The sequence below is a fragment of the Tachyglossus aculeatus genome, chromosome 18, assembly GCF_015852505.1.
Source record: "Tachyglossus aculeatus isolate mTacAcu1 chromosome 18, mTacAcu1.pri, whole genome shotgun sequence".
Classification (NCBI taxonomy): Eukaryota; Metazoa; Chordata; class Mammalia; order Monotremata; family Tachyglossidae; genus Tachyglossus; species Tachyglossus aculeatus.
Window position 1 is genome coordinate 37,790,922 of NC_052083.1, and position 17,238 is coordinate 37,808,159.

Sequence of the window (17,238 nt, forward strand, 5' to 3'; positions counted from 1 at the left end):
AACCTCGGGGGCCTGAACGATTCCCAAAGAGGGCGAGGGTCCGGTCCACGGGAGGGGAAGGAGCGTGGCTCGGTGGAAAGAGCCCGGGCTTTGGAGTCAGAGGTTGCGGGTTCGAATCCCAGCTCCGCCATATGTCTGCTGTGTGACCTTGGGCAAGTCACTTAACTTCTCTGAGCCTCAGCTACCTCATCTGTAAAATGGGGATTAAGACCGTGAGCCCCACGTGGGACAACCTGACCGCCTTGTGTTCCCCCCAGCACTTAGAACAGTGCTTTGCACATAGTAAGCGCTTAACAAATGCCATCATTATTATTTAAGCCGGAGGGTGAGGAGGAAGGAGCAACCGGTGGTATGGAAACCGGTTCCAGGTCCGCTCTCCCTAAGATGGCGTTTCCCGAGAGGATGGCAAACAGAGTGATTGTTAAGAAACCCTTTTACGCTTTATTATAGAAAAGGATAAAACCAGAGTCCAGAGCTGCGGAGGAAGAACAACTGGGGCAGGGCGGGGCGGGGTTCTCAGCCCCGGAGGTGGCCCGGCCCTTAGGCGCCCGGTCGGCAGGCGGGGCGCGGCTGGAGAAAGGCGTCGAGGGCGAGCTGCCGGTGGGGGGTCCCTGGGGGCCGCTTGGAGCCCTGTGGAGAGGCACGGGGGGATGGCGGTGGACGGGGGCGGCAGGAGGGAACCGGGTCCAACTGGCACCGGCCGGTATGGGGGTGCCGAAGACGAGGATGGGGCCCCAGCGGCCCCCAAGACGCCCAGGGCCGGTGAAAACGGCGCGGCCCAGCCGGGGAGAGGGAGGCTGGCCTTGCCCACGGCGGCCCAGCGACTTACCCTGTTGCCACCAGGCCGCCGCCCCTCGTACACCCGGAGCACCTGGCCGAGGACGGGGAGGGAAGAGGTGAGGAGGCGGCGGCCGCGGCTCACCGCCCTCCTCTGCGGTCCTTTATGGAGAATCCACTCCCTCCCGACTCATCTCCCCCGGAACCCCGGTACCTTCTTCATGGCGGTCGGCACGGCCGCTCCCTGCAAGTCGGCTGGAGCCAGCCAGCGGGTGCCCGGCGGGGCCGGCTCCGCGGCCTGCCTCTCCAGGGCCAGGCCGTACACCTCGTACGTCAGCTGGATGTGGGAGAAGACGTGGACCACCTGCGGGAAGCCGGCGCCCGGGGTTGGGGAGGCCGCGAGATTGGGGGGCTCCAAATCTGAGTCCCACGCCACCTGCCCCACGAACCTCTCCCAGGCGCTTCAGGCCCTTGGCTGGCACGGGACCTCCCGTCCGGGCCCGCAGCTCCCGCAGCAGAGCCTGGCGCTGCTTCTGTTCCGAGGGCCCCGCGGGCACACAGGGGAACTCCCAGAGCCCGGCCAGCAGGCCTGCCCGGGAGAGAAATAACCGTTAGTGCCTGGGGGCTCCTTGCCCCTCCATTTATTCATTCATTCAATTATATTTATCGAGCGCTTACTGTGTGCAGAGCACTGGACTAAGCGCTTGGGAAGTCCAAGTTGGCAACATAGACGATCCCTACCCAACAACGGGCTCACAGTCTAAAAGGGGAAGACAACGAAACATGTGGACAGGTGTCAAGTCGTCAGAACAAATAATAATGATGATGGCGTTTCTTAAGCGCTTACTATGTGCAAAGCACTGTCCTAAGCGCTGGGGAGGCGACAAGATGATCGGGTTGTCCCACGCGGGGCTCACAGTCTTAATCCCCGATTTACAGCTGGGGTAACTGAGGCCCAGAGAATAATAATAATAATGATGGCATTTATTAAGCGCTTACTACGTGCAAAGCACTGTCCTAAGCGCTGGGCAGGTGACAAGATGATCGGGTTGTCCCATGTGGGGCTCACAGTCTTAATCCCCGATTTACAGCTGGGGTAACTGAGGCCCAGAGAATAATAATAATAATGATGGCATTTATTAAGCGCTTACTACGTGCAAAGCACTGTCCTAAGCGCTGGGGAGGCGACAAGATGATCGGGTTGTCCCACGTGGGGCTCACAGCCTTAATCCCCATTTCACAGCTGGGGTAACTGAGGCCCAGAGAAGTGAAGTGACTTGCCCAAAGTCACACAGCTGACAAGTGGCGGAGCCGGGATGTGAACCCATGACCCCTGACTCCAAAGCCCGGGCTCTATGCACTGAGCCCCGCTGCTTCTCTAGAACTAGAATTAAATAGAATTAGAAATGGAATTAAAGCTACATGCCCATCGGGAACAAGATAAATAGAATAGTAAGCACGTACAAAGAAAATAGAGTGCAAACATACCCACCCCTGTGTCCTCCGATCCCTCAGGTTTCAGGGGGGTTCACGTACCAGTGCCCCGACCTGAGGGGCTTGGGCTCTGCCCGCCCGCCCTGCCCGGAGCATCTTTGCCCGGGCTCCCGCTCCTCGGGGGCCGCCTCCACGCCGCCAGCTGGTACCTGAACTGGGTCTCTGCACCAGGAGGAAGCGGTTGCCCCCCGGGCCCACCTGCTGCTGCTGCTGCTCCAGGACGCAGACGGCTGCCCTCTCCACCCGGGGCGGGCGCCGGCGCGGCTTCAGGGGCAAGTTGGCCACCCCCAGCTCCCGCTTCCAGGGCTCCGTGGGCGGCAGGCAGAGCGGGCACTGCCCCGCTCCACCAGCTGGGAATGGAAACCCACCCCGCTCAGGCCTCGGGCCGTGTCGCATTTCCCTCCTCCCTCAGGTATTCCTGGAGGTCAGCTTTCCTCCTAGACCGTGACAAGTTCTCTCCACTCCCACAACGCCCGAGGCGGCTGCTGCCTCCCGCGGCATAACAATGATAGTAATCGTGGCACTCGTTAAGCGCTCACTATGTGCCAAGCACTGTTGTAAGCGCTGTAATCAGGTTGGACACAGTCCCTGTCCCAAATCAATCAATCGCATTTATTGAGCGCTTACTATGTGCAGAGCACTGGACTAAGCGCTTGGGAAGTACAAATTGGCAACATCTAGAGACAGTCCCTACCCACCAGTGGGCTCACAGTCTAAAAGGGGGAGACGGAGAACAAAACCAAACATACTAACAAAATAAAATAAATAGAATAGATATGTACAAGTAAAATAGAGTAACAAATATGTACAAACATATATACATATATACAGGTGCTGTGGGGAAGGGAAGGAGGTAAGATGGGGGGATGGAGAGGGGGGAGGGAGGGGGAGAGGAAGGAAGGGGCTCAGTCTGGGAAGGCCTCCTGGAGGAGGTGAGCTCTCAGTAGGGCCTTGAAGGAAGGAAGAGAGCTAGCTTGGCGGAGGGGCAGAGGGATTGGGGGCATTCCAGGCCCGGGGGGTGACGTGGGCCGGGGGTCGATGGCGGGACAGGCGAGAACGAGGTACGGGGAGGAGATTAGCGGCGGAGGAGCGGAGGGTGCGGGCTGGGCTGGAGAAGGACAGAAGGGAGGTGAGGTAGGAGGGGGCGAGGTGATGGACAGCCTTGAAGCCCAGGGTGAGGAGATCAATCCCAAATCAGCCCAAATGGGCCTCACAGCCTTAATCCCCATTTTCCAGATGAGGGAACGGCGGCCCAGAGAAGTGAAGTGACTCACCCGAGGTCACGCAGCAGACGTGGGGCAGAGCCGGGATTAGAACCCAGGTCCTTCTGACTCCCAAGCCTGTGCTCTAGCCACTGAGCCACGCTGCTTCTCTTGGCGTATCTCAGCTGGGGCCCAGGAGGGGTCCCGGGGCCTGGCCAGGCTTGTGGACGGACCCCCTTGGGGGACCGCTGGGCTGAGCCAGACCAACTAAAGCTCACCGCTTCCTCTGGGCATCCTAAGTGGCCGCCCCGGAGCTGCCCGGAATCCACCTCCCACGCACCCACTTCTCTCCTGCGGGCCGCAGGGGTAAGGTATGGAGGCTTTAAGCTCCACGAGGGCAAGGACTGTGTCTGCTAATTGTACCAGTCTCTAGAGGAGAGAGGAAGGGATGCCAGCGCCTATGCCCGCCTAGTCCTTACCACATTCCTCAACGTCAGTGGTCGCCCTCAGACTCGCGCTGCCCAACAGCCTCCGGGAAGCCAATGCCTGGTCCCGCTCCACCTGCCAGTGAGGGTGGCCCGCCATCAGGGAGGGGACTCCCCTCCCCAGTGGCAACCCTCTGTGCCCAGGGAAACGGACTCACTGGCTGGTCTCCCTTCCCTCCCCGGGAGTGCTCACCCTCTGCCGCGCCCGGCACAGTTCTCGCACGGGACACTCCGGGCAGAGAGGGGCCCGGGGCGTGCATACAGTGGCTCCCAGCTCCATGCTCGCTTGGTTGAAGTCTCCCGGCCGCTGAGGGTCCACTAGCCGCTGCGCCAGGCTCCTGGCGGCACCAGTTCCCTGGGATCAGAGCCCCCTCCGTGCCACCCTCCACGGCTCCCCCGGCCCCCGTTGCCCGAGGGGGCTGTCTCGGGGAGATGGGGGGGACCAGCTGCTGCAGAGCCCAGGGCATCCTGGCTCCAACTCCACTGCCCCCCCAGGAGCCACAGCTGCTAGCCAGTCCCCCCCTAAAGACCCCCCCACCCCCCTCCCACCTTTCCCAACCCCCCCTACCAGAGCTGCCGGGTGACGATGGGGCTGCTGGGGTCAGCTCCGATGCCCCGGACGCGACACAGGACTCGAGTCACGTTCCCGTCCACCACGCCGGTCACCTGGCACGGACAGGTTCCCCCCCAAAAGGCATCGGTGCCAGCTTTCCATTCGGGGCCCAGGGTGATGAGGGGACGGAGATTTTAGGCAGGGGTGGGGACTGGGGGGGACTGGGAGGGGGCAGGATTCCAGGAGCTGATGGGCCACAAAGTCTCACTTGGGGTCATTTCAGCCCTAATTGGCCCACGTCATCCCCCGGGCCTGGAATGCCCCCAATCCCTCTGCCCATCCACCAAGCTAGCTCTCTTCCTCCCTTCAAGGCCCTACTGAGAGCTCACCTCCTCCAGGAGGCCTTCCCAGACTGAGCCCCTTCCTTCCTCTCCCCCTCATCCCCCTCTCCATCCTCCCCATCTTACCTCCTTCCCTTCCCCACAGCACCTGTATATATGTTTGTACATATTTATTACTCTATTTATTTTACTTGTACGTATCTATTCTATTTATTTTATTTTGTTAGTATGTTTGGTTTTGTTCTCTGTCTCCCCCTTTTAGACTGTGAGCCCACTGTTGGGTAGGGACTGTCTCTGTATGTTGCCAATTTGTACTTCCCAAGCGCTTAGTACAGTGCTCTGCACACAGTAAGCGCTCAATAAATACGATTGATGATGATGATGATGATGGTAATTGGAAACAACGATGGGGGCCATCCCCCTTCAGGGGCATCTATACCCCAAGTCCCGTCAGCCAGGGACTCCTTGGGACACAGCACCTGTATATATGTATATATGGTTGTACATATTTATTACTCTGTTTATTTATTTATTTATTTATTTTACTTGTACATTTCTATCCTATTTATTTTATTTTGTTGGTATGTTTGGTTCTGTTCTCTGTCTCCCCCTTTTAGACTGTGAGCCCACTGTTGGGTAGGGACTGTCTCTATGTGTTGCCAATTTGTACTTCCCAAGCGCTTAGTACAGTGCTCTGCACATAGTAAGCGCTCAATAAATACGATTGATTGATTGATTGATTGACAGGCAGAGGGAAGGGAGGGAGGAGAGCCCGGCTCTCGGAGCTGAGCGCCTTCAACGATCCAAAGATGGGGATCCCAAGAGGGCTGCGATTTGGGGGGCTCACCCCGTGGCACCTTACCCCCTTCTTCTCTGGTGCTAGTGAGAGAGTGGCAGCGAGAATAGAATTTACTGGGTGCTCACTGAACCAACACAGTGTACTAGACACTTGAGAAGCTCAGAACAAAGAAGCGGCACATTCCCTGCCCACAGGGAGCTTATAATCGAATGGGGGAGATGGACATTAAAGTTCTTAGAAATAGAGAAGACTTAAAATACGTAATGGCACAACTGAGCCCACTGTTGGGTAGGGACTGTCTCTATATGTTGCCAACTTGTACTTCCCAAGCGCTTAGTCCAGTGCTCTGCACCCAGTAAGCGCTCAATAAATACGATGGATTGATTGATTGAATCAACGTGTAAGTGCTGAAAGTTGGTGCAGAGGAGACAGAGAGAGACAGAGACACAGACAGAGGGAGAGGGGAGAAGGCGAGGGCCCTTAGAGAAGCAGCGTGGCTCAGTGGAAAGAGCGTGGCCTTGGGAGTCCGAGGTCACGGCTTCGAATCCCGCCTCCCCCACATGTCTGCTGTGTGACCTTGGGCAAGTCACTTCACTTCTCTGGGCCTCAGTTCCCTCATCTGGAAAATGGGGATTAAGACAGTGAGCCCCACACGGGACAACCTCATCTCTTTGTATTCCCCCCAGCGCTTAGAACAGTGCTTTGCACATGGTAAGCACTTAACAAATACCAATATTATTAATATTACCATTATTATTATTATTATTATTCACCTGGCCAAAGGCAATAGAAGCGATGGCACCAGCTGTGTACTTCCCAACTCCCGGCAGCAGCTTCTGCAGCGCCTCTGCTGTGCGTGGTACGTGGCCCCCCAATTCCACCATCACCTACAATCATCATCAATCGCATTTATTGAGCGCTTACTATGTGCAGAGCACTGTACTAAGCGCTTAATGGGCTACAATGGCAATGGCAACCTATAATGGGCAGAACCGGGGATGTAGTTTGGAGCAGCTGGGGACCCCGTGAGATCGGTCAATCGATCGTATTTATTGAGCGCTTACCGTGTGCAGAGCACTGTACTAAGCGCTTGGGATGTCCAAGTTGGCAACATATAGAGATGGTCCCTACCCAACAGTTGGCTCACGGTCTAGAAGGGGGGGTGTACCGGGGGGAAACAAACAGGCCCAGCCAGGAAGGAGAAGAGAGGAGGGAAGGTGAGGCCCTGTGGGAATTCCCTGGGCACGCGGGAATCCCGCCCTGAGGGCTGCACTCCATCTAGTAATAAGCACGGTATCGGTTAAGCGCTTACTATGCGCCAAGCGCCGTGTGGATATAAGGAAATCCAGTTGGACGGGGCTCACCTTCTCAAGCCTCATTTTACAGATGACGTCACTGAGGCACCGAGGCACGAAGCGCCTTGCCCAAGGTCACGGGGCGGACGGCAAGAATTCTCCACCCCAAATCCCCGAACCCCTTACCTTGCGGGCTCCCTCCTGCAGCCGCCGGCCCCTGGAGTAGTAACCGAGCCCAGCCCACACCTGGTTCACCTCCTGGGAGCAGACGGGAGTCAGAGGGAGCGGGACGGGGAGGGAGGAGACCCCCCCAAGGGCCGCCCGGCCCCCCGGCCCAGCAACGGCTCTCACCTCCAGGGATGCGCCGGCCAGCTCCTGCAGCGTCGGCCACTTCTGCAGCCCCCGGATGGACAAGAGCAAAGGTCAGTCGGTCGGTCGTATTTTTTGAGCGCCTACTGTGTGCACAGCACAGTACGGAGCGCTTGGGAGAGGACGATGTAACAAAAAACAGACATATTCCCTGCCTACAACGAGCTTACAGTCTAGCGGGGGAGACGGACGTGAATATAAATGCATTACGGTATCGGACATAAGTGCTGTGGGGCTGGGAGGGGGGGATGAAGAAAGGGAGCGATTCGGGGCGATGCAGAAAGTCACCGACCCAGCGGGGGTCAGGGGGAGCGGGATTTTCCACCCAAAAGGGGGTCAACCGCCAAAGTCAGGCCCACAGAACAGAGGGGTCTGGTGTCCGGGAGGCCTGAGTCGGCCCGTCCCAAAGGCCTGGTTTCAGATTCTCGATGTCAGGGGGAGTGGCAGGTTTCACGAGAGGCAGCGTGGCTCTCAGGGGAAAGAGCCCGGGCTTTGGAGTCAGAGGTTACGGGTTCAAATCCCAACTGCCAATCGCCAGCTGTGTGGCTTTGGGCAAGTCGCTTCACTTCTCTGGGCCTCGGTTCCCTCAGCTGGAAAATGGGGCTGAAGACTGTGAGCCCCATGTGGGACAATCTGATCACCCTGTATCCTCCCCAGCGCTTAGAACAGTGCTTTAATAATAATAATAATAATAATGATGGCATTTATTAAGCGCTTACTATGTGCAAGGCACTGTTCTAAGCGCTGGGGGTGGTTACAAGGTAATCAGGTTGTCCCACGGGGGGCTCAGTCTTAATAATAATAATAATGATGGCATTTATTAAGCGCTTACTATGTGCAAAGCACTGTTCTAAGCACTGGGGAGTTTACAAGGTGATCAGGTTGTTCCACGGGGGGCTCACAGTCTTAATCCCCATTTTACAGATGAGGGAACTGAGGCCCAGAGAAGTGAAGTGACTTGCCCAAAGTCACACAGCTGACAATTGGCGGAGCCGGGATTCGAGCCTATGACCTCCGACTCCAAGGCCCATGCTCTTTCCAGTGAGCCACGCTGCTTCTACCCCCATTTTACAGATGAGGTAACTGAGGCCCAGAGAAGTTGTGACTTGCCCAAAGTCACCCAGCTGACAATTGGCGGAGCCGGGATTTGAACCCATGACCTCTGACTGCAAAGCCCATGCTCTTTCCACTGGGCCACGCTGCCTCGCACACAGTAAGCGCTTAACAAATGCCATCATCATCATTATTATTATTATTATTCCCGTCAACCTCCTGGGCACTGGACCCCACTCGGCGTGGACCCACTCTCCTTCCCCACCCTCTACCTCTCCGGAAGGGCTCACCCCCGAATTTGGGGGGCAGGCTGAGGCCCGGCCCTCCTCGGCGCGTGGTCCCGGACGGGGATCACCCCCATCCCTCCGGAGCCCCGGGACTCGCCTGCATCCAGCGGCTGTAGTAATCCATCACGGTGGCCACTTGCGTCTGCTGCAGCATGATCTCCGACACCCACACTGTTGGAGCCCAGAGCGCCAGCAGGATTTCTGGCTTTCCACGTGCCCCCGCCTGCACCCCTCATCCCCCGCCCGAGGTGTGGATGAACGGCCGGGGTGATCCCGGGGCGTCTAGCCAGCTCCCTGCTCTCACCTGCATACGCCCTCCGGTCCGGGTCCGGCTCACTTGCTGCCTTCAATCAATCAATCAATCAATCAATCATATTTATTGAGCGCTTACTATGTGCAGAGCACCGTGCTAAGCGCTTGGGAAGTACAAATTGGCAACATATAGAGTCATCAGGGGGGCAGTCAGGGAGGAGGCTGGGGGGGCCGGCGCGTGAAAGGAAGGCCCGGGATCCTTGCCGGACGGCGGGGGCCGCCGCGGGCCGTCGGTGGGGGCCCGAAGGACGGGCCCTCCGGGAAAACCCTGGGCCCCCGGGGGCCCCAAGCCCTCTCTCCTCCCCGTTCCCTCGCCAACCCTACCCTCCTCCTCCACGGCAGGTCCCGCTTGGCTCCGTCGTACCACGTGAGGAGGCGGGCCCGGAAGGCCCCGACCTCGGCCGGGTCAGCGAACAGGTGGGTCGGGCAGAACGGAGCCGGGGGCGCCGAAACCCCCGCCCCCTCGCCGACAGCCGGGACCGCGGCCCCATCTGGGCCCGGGCGGGCGGGAGCTGCCTCGGCCGTCACCCCCGTCCCTGCTTTTAAAAAAAAAAAAAGACATAAACAAGGGCTCGGCGCCGAGGGCCGGGATCCGGATGCGGGGTGGGGGTCAGCAGGCCCTTCAGGGCTCAAGCGGGAGAATCCCCCCTCACCTGGGCGGGTGGCGGTTTCGGATTTGCGGCTCCCGGGCCATCTCCTCCTCCCGGCCCGCGCCTTCTTCATTGCCGACCTGGAATCCAGGGCGCCGACTGAGCCCTGACGTCGTCACCATCAAAAATCGTATTGATTGAGCGCTTACTGTGTGCAGAGCACTGGACTGAGCGCTTGGGAAGTCCCAGTTGGCAACGCTTAGAGACGGTCCCTACCCGACCGTCTAAAAGGGGGGGATTGCCCGCAACAAGCTTTCAGTCTAAAGGGGGAGATTATCTTCTATTCATTTCTTTATGTTCCCTACCCAACAGTGGGCTCACAGTCTAAAAGGGGGAGATTGCCCGCAACAAGCTTTCAGTCTAAAGGGGGGAGATTATCTTCTATTCATTTCTTTATGTTCCCTACCCAACAGTGGGCTCACAGTCTAAAAGGGGGAGATTGCCCGCAACAAGCTTTCAGTCTAAAGGGGGGAGATTATCTTCTATTCATTTATTTACGTTCCCTACCCAACAGTGGGCTCACAGTCTAAAAGGGGGAGATTGCCCGCAACAAGCTTTCAGTCTAAAGGGGGAGATTATCTTCTATTCATTTATTTATGTTCCCTACCCAACAGTGGGCTCACAGTCTAAAAGGGGGAGATTGCCCGCAACAAGCTTTCAGTCTAAAGGGGGAGATTATCTTCTATTCATTTATTTATGTTCCCTACCCAACAGTGGGCTCACAGTCTAAAAGGGGGAGATTGCCCGCAACAAGCTTTCAGTCGAAAGGGGGAGATTATCTTCTATTCATTTATTTATGTTCCCTACCCAACAGTGGGCTCACAGTCTAAAAGGGGGAGATTGCCCGCAACAAGCTTTCAGTCTAAAGGGGGGAGATTATCTTCTATTCATTTATTTATGTTCCCTACCCAACAGTGGGCTCACAGTCTAAAAGGGGGAGATTGCCCGCAACAAGCTTTCAGTCTAAAGGGGGAGATTATCTTCTATTCATTTATTTACGTTCCCTACCCAACAGTGGGCTCACAGTCTAAAAGGGGGAGATTGCCCGCAACAAGCTTTCAGTCTAAAGGGGGAGATTATCTTCTATTCATTTATTTATGTTCCCTACCCAACAGTGGGCTCACAGTCTAAAAGGGGGAGATTGCCCGCAACAAGCTTTCAGTCTAAAGGGGGAGATTATCTTCTATTCATTTATTTATGTTCCCTACCCAACAGTGGGCTCACAGTCTAAAAGGGGGAGATTGCCCGCAACAAGCTTTCAGTCTAAAGGGGGGAGATTATCTTCTATTCATTTATTTATGTTCCCTACCCAACAGTGGGCTCACAGTCTAAAAGGGGGAGATTGCCCGCAACAAGCTTTCAGTCTAAAGGGGGGAGATTATCTTCTATTCATTTATTTATGTTCCCTACCCAACAGTGGGCTCACAGTCTAAACGGGGGAGATTGCCCGCAACAAGCTTTCAGTCTAAAGGGGGAGATTATCTTCTATTCATTTATTTACGTTCCCTACCCAACAGTGGGCTCACAGTCTAAAAGGGGGAGATTGCCTGCAACAAGCTTTCAGTCTAAAGGGGGAGATTATCTTCTATTCATTTCTTTATGTAATGGTGTTTGTTAAGTACCAAGCACAACGCTAAGCACTAAGGTAGATGCCAGGTTCAGGTCCGACACGATTCCTGTCCCTCGTGGGGCTCACGGTCTGAGCAGGAGGAAGAACAGGCTCTAAACCCCCATTTTACAGAGGAGAAAACAGAGGCAAAGCAACGTCCTCAGCCCTGGAGGATCCTGAGACGCTCCAATCGATCAATCGTATTTATTGAGCGCTTACTGTGTGCAGAGCACTGTACTAGTCTCCACCCCACCAAGGCAGGTGGCTCAGGACACCTCAAAAGTGGCTAACGGGGCTTCTGGGCGGATGGTCCTGTCACCTGAGACTATGGTCGGGAGATAAATCTCCCACTGCCTCTCCACGGCGAGGGAAATCTCACAGCTACCTTATGTGTTGCCCACTTGGACTTCCCAAGCGCTTAGTACAGTGCTCTGCATGCAGTAAGCGCTCAATAAATACAACTGATTGATTAACAAAATGAATAGAATAGTAAATACGTATAAGTAAAATGAAGACTGGGAGCCCCCCCGTGGGGCAGCCTGATCACCTTGTCACCTCCCCAGCACTTAGTACAGTGCTCTGCACACAGTAAGAGCTCAGTAAATACAATTGATTGATTGACAAAATTAATAGAGTAGTAAATAGGTACAAGTAAAATGAAGACTGGGAGCCCCCCGTGGGACAGCCTGATCACCTTGTAACCTCCCCAGCGCTTAGTACAGTGCTCTGCACATGGTAAGAGCTCAGTAAATACGATTGATTAACAAAATTAATAGAATAGTAAATACGTACAAGTAAAATGAAGACTGGGAGCCCCCCGTGGGACAGCCTGATCACCTTGTAACCTCCCCAGCGCTTAGTCCAGTGCTCTGCACACAGTAAGCGCTCAATAAATACGATTGATTAACAAAATTAATAGACTAGTACATAGGTACAAGTAAAATGAAGACTGAAAGCCCCCCGTGGGACAGCCTGATCTCCTTGTAACTTCCCCAGCGCTTAGTACAGTGCTCTGCACACAGTAAGCGCTCAATAAATACGATTGATTGATTGATTAACAAAATTAATAGCTAATACGTACAAGTAAAATGAAGACAGGGAGCCCCCCGTGGGACAGCCTGATCACCCTGTATCCTCCCCAGCGCTTAGTACAGTGCTCTGCACACAGTAAGTGCTCAATAAATACGATTGTTTGATTGATTAACAAAATTAATAGACTAGTACATAGGTACGAGTAAAATGAAGACTGAAAGCCCCCCGTGGGACAGCCTGATCACCTTGTAACCTCCCCAGCGCTTAGTACAGTGTTCTGCACACAGTAAGCGCTCAATACGATTGATTGATTAACAAAATTAATAGAATAGTAAATACGTACAAGTAAAATGAAGACTGGGAGCCCCCCGTGGGACAGCCTGATCACCTTGTAACCTACCCAGCGCTTAATACAGTGCTCTGCACACAGTAAGCGCTCAATAAATACGATTGATTGATTGACCAGGGCCCAGGTTAGGCTCCAGTAATAATAATAACGATAACAACAATAGTAATTGCATTTGTTAGGCACTTACTATATGCCAAGCATTTGACTAAGTGCTGGGGAGGATTCAAGCAAATCAGGTTGGGCACAGTCCAACACAGGGAACGAGCGGCACTGCGGGCTCTGCCACTTGTCTGCTGTGTGACCCCGGGCAAATCACTTCGCTTCTCTGTGCCTCAGTTTCCTCTTCTGAAAAATGGGGACTAAGACTGTGAGCCCCATCTGGGACAGGGACTGGGCTCAACCTCATTATCCTTTGTATAATAATAATAATGATGGCATTTATTAAGCGCTTACTCTGTGCAAAGCACCGTTGTAAGCGCTGGCGAGGTTACAAGGTGATCAGGTTGTCCCACGGGGGGCTCACAGTCTTAATCCCCATTTTCCAGATGAGGGAACTGAGGCCCAGTGAAGTGACTTGCCCAAAGTCACACAGCTGGGATCTGAACCCACGACCTCCGACTCCAAAGCCCGGGCTCTTTCCACTGAGCCACGCTGCTTCTCTTCTGTGTATACTCTTCTGTGGAAAGAGCCCGGGCTTTGGAGTCGGAGGTCGTGGGTTCAAATCCCGGCCCCGCCAACTGTCAGCTGTGTGACTTTAGGCAAGTCACTTCACTTCTCTGGGCCTCAGTTCCCTCATCTGTAAAATGGGGATTAAGACTGTGAGCCCCCCGTGGGACAACCTGATCACTCTGTAAATTCCCCAGCGCTTAGAACAGTGCTTGACACATAGTAAGTGCTTAATAAATGCCATCGTTATTATATTACTCTACTTATTTATTTATTTTACTTGTACATATCTATTCTATTTATTTTATTTTGTTAGTATGTTTGGTTTTGTTCTCTGTCTCCCCCTTCTAGACTGTGAGCCCACTGTTGGGTAGGGACTGTCTCTAGATGTTGCCAACTTGGACTTCCCAAGCGCTTAGTACAGTGCTCTGCACACAGTAAGCGCTCAATAAATACGATTGATTGATTATTATTATTATTATTATACCCCAGGGCTTAGTACAGCGCCTGGCGCTTAGTAAATACCATTTTAGTAAAAGGGAATTCACCATCCCAGCCCCAGGGCCGCAGCTCTCCTGCTTCCTACCGCCACCATGGGAAATTTTGTCGGGAAAGCAGGGAATGAGCCGCGGCAGTTTGCTCACCTGGTTAAAATCTCTCGATCTGTTTTAAAGGCAGGATAGGATGGCGAGGATCTCTCCTGGACGGGATAACAATAGTCGTGGCATTAAGAGCTTATCAAGTCAGCTGTGTGCGTGGCTCAGTGGAAAGAGCACGGGCTTTGGAGGCAGAGGTCATGGGTTCAAATCCTGCCTCTGACAATTGTCAGCTGGGCAAGTCACTAAACTTCTCCGTTAAATGCCACCATTATTATAAGCTCTTAGTACAGTGCTCTGCACACAGTAAGCGCTCAATAAATACGGTTGATTGAGTGCCAAGCTGCTGGCAACAAGGCCTTGTGGACAGAGCCCGGGCCTGGAGTCAAAAGGATCTGGGTTCTGATCCTGCCTCCGCCACTTGCCTGCTGTGTGACACTGGGCAAATCACTTCACTGGGCCTCAGTTACCTCATCTGTGAAACGGGGATGAAGACTGTGAGCCTTATGTGGGGCAGGGCTGCATCCAACCTGATTAGCCTGTATCTACCCCAGCGCTTATAACGGTGTTAGACACAAAGTGCCTAGTACAGTGCTCTGCACACAGTAAGCGCTCAATAAATATGACTGACTGAATGAATACTACTACTTATGGTATTTGTTAAGTGCTTACTATGTGCCAGGCACTGTACTAAGCGCCGGGGTGAGTACAAGCAAATCGGTTTGGACACGGATAGATACAGCCCACTGTTGGGTAGGGACTGTCTCTATATGTTGCCAATTTGTACTTCCCAAGCGCTTAGTACAGTGCTCTGCACACAGTAAGCGCTCAATAAATACGATTGATGATGATGATGATGATACAATCAGATGGGACAAAGCCTGTGAGCCCCATGTTCGGCGGGGACTAAGGAGGAGTGAGAGCAGTGGCCACAGTCAGGCCGCTTCCTCCTCCCACAATAAGCAGGCTATTGGTCTTCCCTTCCCCTGGGGAGGCAGGCGCTCAGTACAGTGCTTGGCACACATTAAGGGCTCAATAAATACAACTGAATGAACGAGGCTGTCAGTTGCTTGAAGGCAGAGGAGGGTTCCCCACTTTATAAAAAGAAGAATGATGGTGTCTGTTAAGCACTTATTCATTCATTCAATCGTATTTATTGAGCGCTTACTGCGTGCAAAGCACTGTACTAAGCGCTTGGGAAGACCAAGTCAGCAACATATAGAGACGGTCCCTACCCAACAGCAGGCTCACAGTCTAGAATCAATCAATCAATTGTATTTACTGAGCGCTTATTGTGTGCAGAGCACTGTACTAAGCTCTTGGGAAGCACAAGTTGGCAACATATAGAGACGGTCCCTACCCAACAGCGGGCTCACAGTCTCAAGGCCCTACTGAGAGCTCACCTCCTCCAGGAGGCCTTCCCACACTGAGCCCCCTCCTTCCTCCCCCATCTTACCTCCTTCCCTTCCCCACAGCACCTGTATATATGTAAATATGTTTGTACCTATTTATTACTCTATTTAATCAATCAATCAATCGTATTTATTGAGCGCTTACTGTGTGCAGAGCACTGTACTAAGCGCTTGGGAAGTCCAAGTTGGCAACATCTAGAGACGGTCCCTACCCAACAGTGGGCTCACAGTCTAAAAGGGGGAGACGGAGAACAAAACCAAACATACTAACAAAGTAAAATAAATAGAATAGATATGTACAAGTAAAATAAATAGAGTAAAAAATATTTACAAACACATATACAGGTGCTGTGGGGAAGGGAAGGAGGTAAGATGAGGGGGGGATGGAGAGGGGGACGAGGGGGAGAGGAACTTACTTGTACATATTTATTCTACTTATTTTATCTTGTTAATATGTTCTGTTTTGTTCTCTGTCTCCCCCTTCTACACTGTGAGCCCACTGTCGGGTAGGGGTTGTCTCTAGATGTTGCCAACTTGCGCTTAGCCCAGTGCTCTGCACACAGTAGGTGCTCAATAAATACGATTGAATGAATGAATGAACAGAAGCAGCAGAGAAGCAGCGTGGCTCAGCGGAAAGAGCCCGGGCTTTGGAGTCAGAGGTCACGGGTTCAAATCCCAGCTCCGCCAATTGTCAGCTGTGTGACTTTGGGCCCAGACTGAGCCCCTTCCTTCCTCTCCCCGTCATCCCCCTCTCCACCCCCCCCATCTTACCTCCTTCCCTTCCCCACAGCACCTGTATATATGTATATATGTTTGTACGGATTTATTACTCTATTTATTTATTTATTTTACTAATACATAGCTATTCTATTTATTTTGTTAGTATGTTTGGTTTTCTTCTCTGTCTCCCCCTTTTAGACTGTAAGACCACTGTTGGGTAGGGACTGTCTCGATATATTGTCAATTTGTACTTCCCAAGCGCTTAGTACAGTGCTCTGCACATAGTAAGCGCTCAATAAATACGATTGATGATGATGATGAAGTCACTTCACTTCTCTGTGCCTCAGTTCCCTCATCTGTAAAATGGGGATTATGACTGGGAGCCCCATGGGGGACAACCTGAACACCTTGCACCTCCCCGGCTTTTAGAACAGTGCTCTGCACATAGTAAGCGCTTAATAAATGCCATTATTATTATTAGTAGAAGGAAATCATCATCAATCGTATTTACTGAGCGCTTACTGTGTGCAGAGCACTGTACTAAGCGCTTGGGAAGTACAAATTGGCAACATCTAGAGACAGTCCCTACCCAACAGTGGGCTCACAGTCTAAAAGGGGGAGACAGACAACAAAACCAAACATACTAACAAAATAAAATAGAATAGATATGTACAAATAAATTAAATAAATAGAGTAACAAAATATGTACAAACATATATCCATATATACGGGTGCTGTGGGGAAGGGAGGGAGGTAAGATGGGGGGGATGGAGAGGGGGACGAGGGGGAGAGGAAGGAAGGGGCTCAGTCTGGGAGGGCCTCCTGGAGGAGGTGAGCTCTCAGCAGGGCCTTGAAGGGAGGAAGTCCCTTCATGAAATCCCGTCATGGTTATTCTACGAATGACTTGTACCTCCCAAGCGCTTAGTCCGGTGCTCTGCACGCAGTAAGCGCTCAATAAATACGATCGATCGATTGATTGATTGATTGATCCGGGTGGTTGGGCCTCGCCGTGGTGAGCAGGCCGCGGGCCGCAAAGGATCACGGGAGCCGGCGCGGGTTGGCCTCACTCACCAGCGCCCGCCGTTCCCTCGGCGCCCTCCAGGGGGCGACCAATCAGGGCGCGCCTCGGGGCCTCGCGGGAGAGCGGGCGGCCAATCAGCGGCCGCCGCGCGCGCCCCGTCCGCGGGGATCTGCGCCTGCGCGGAGGTGCCACCCGCCCGGCGGCTCCCGGAAGCGG

At 53.7% G+C, this 17,238-nt stretch overlaps 1 protein-coding gene across 5 annotated transcripts; it reads right to left on the reverse strand.

Moving 5' to 3' along the window:
• Nucleotides 1-467: 467 nt before the first annotated feature.
• On the reverse strand, nt 468-17,120 carry MUTYH (mutY DNA glycosylase). 5 transcript variants are annotated; one of them, XM_038760433.1, is made up of 17 exons: nt 17,073-17,120; nt 13,918-13,973; nt 9,621-9,723; nt 9,292-9,506; nt 8,960-8,999; nt 8,753-8,826; nt 7,298-7,339; nt 7,133-7,204; nt 6,425-6,538; nt 4,527-4,624; nt 4,152-4,296; nt 3,953-4,034; nt 2,421-2,621; nt 1,227-1,366; nt 992-1,141; nt 830-871; nt 468-630 (listed from the first exon to the last, which is right to left on the reverse strand). In XM_038760433.1, the coding sequence occupies exons 3-17, from the start codon at nt 9,688-9,690 to the stop codon at nt 541-543; spliced, it is 1,575 nt and encodes a 524-aa protein (XP_038616361.1). In that variant the 5' UTR covers nt 9,691-9,723; nt 13,918-13,973; nt 17,073-17,120; the 3' UTR covers nt 468-540. The 5 variants fall into 5 exon arrangements, with proteins under 5 accessions (XP_038616361.1, XP_038616358.1, XP_038616359.1 ...); XM_038760430.1 differs by lacking the exon at nt 17,073-17,120 and adding an exon at nt 16,912-16,938 and having other exon boundaries at nt 9,621-9,697; XM_038760431.1 differs by lacking the exon at nt 17,073-17,120 and adding an exon at nt 16,912-16,926.
• Between the last annotated feature and the right edge of the window lie 118 nt (nt 17,121-17,238).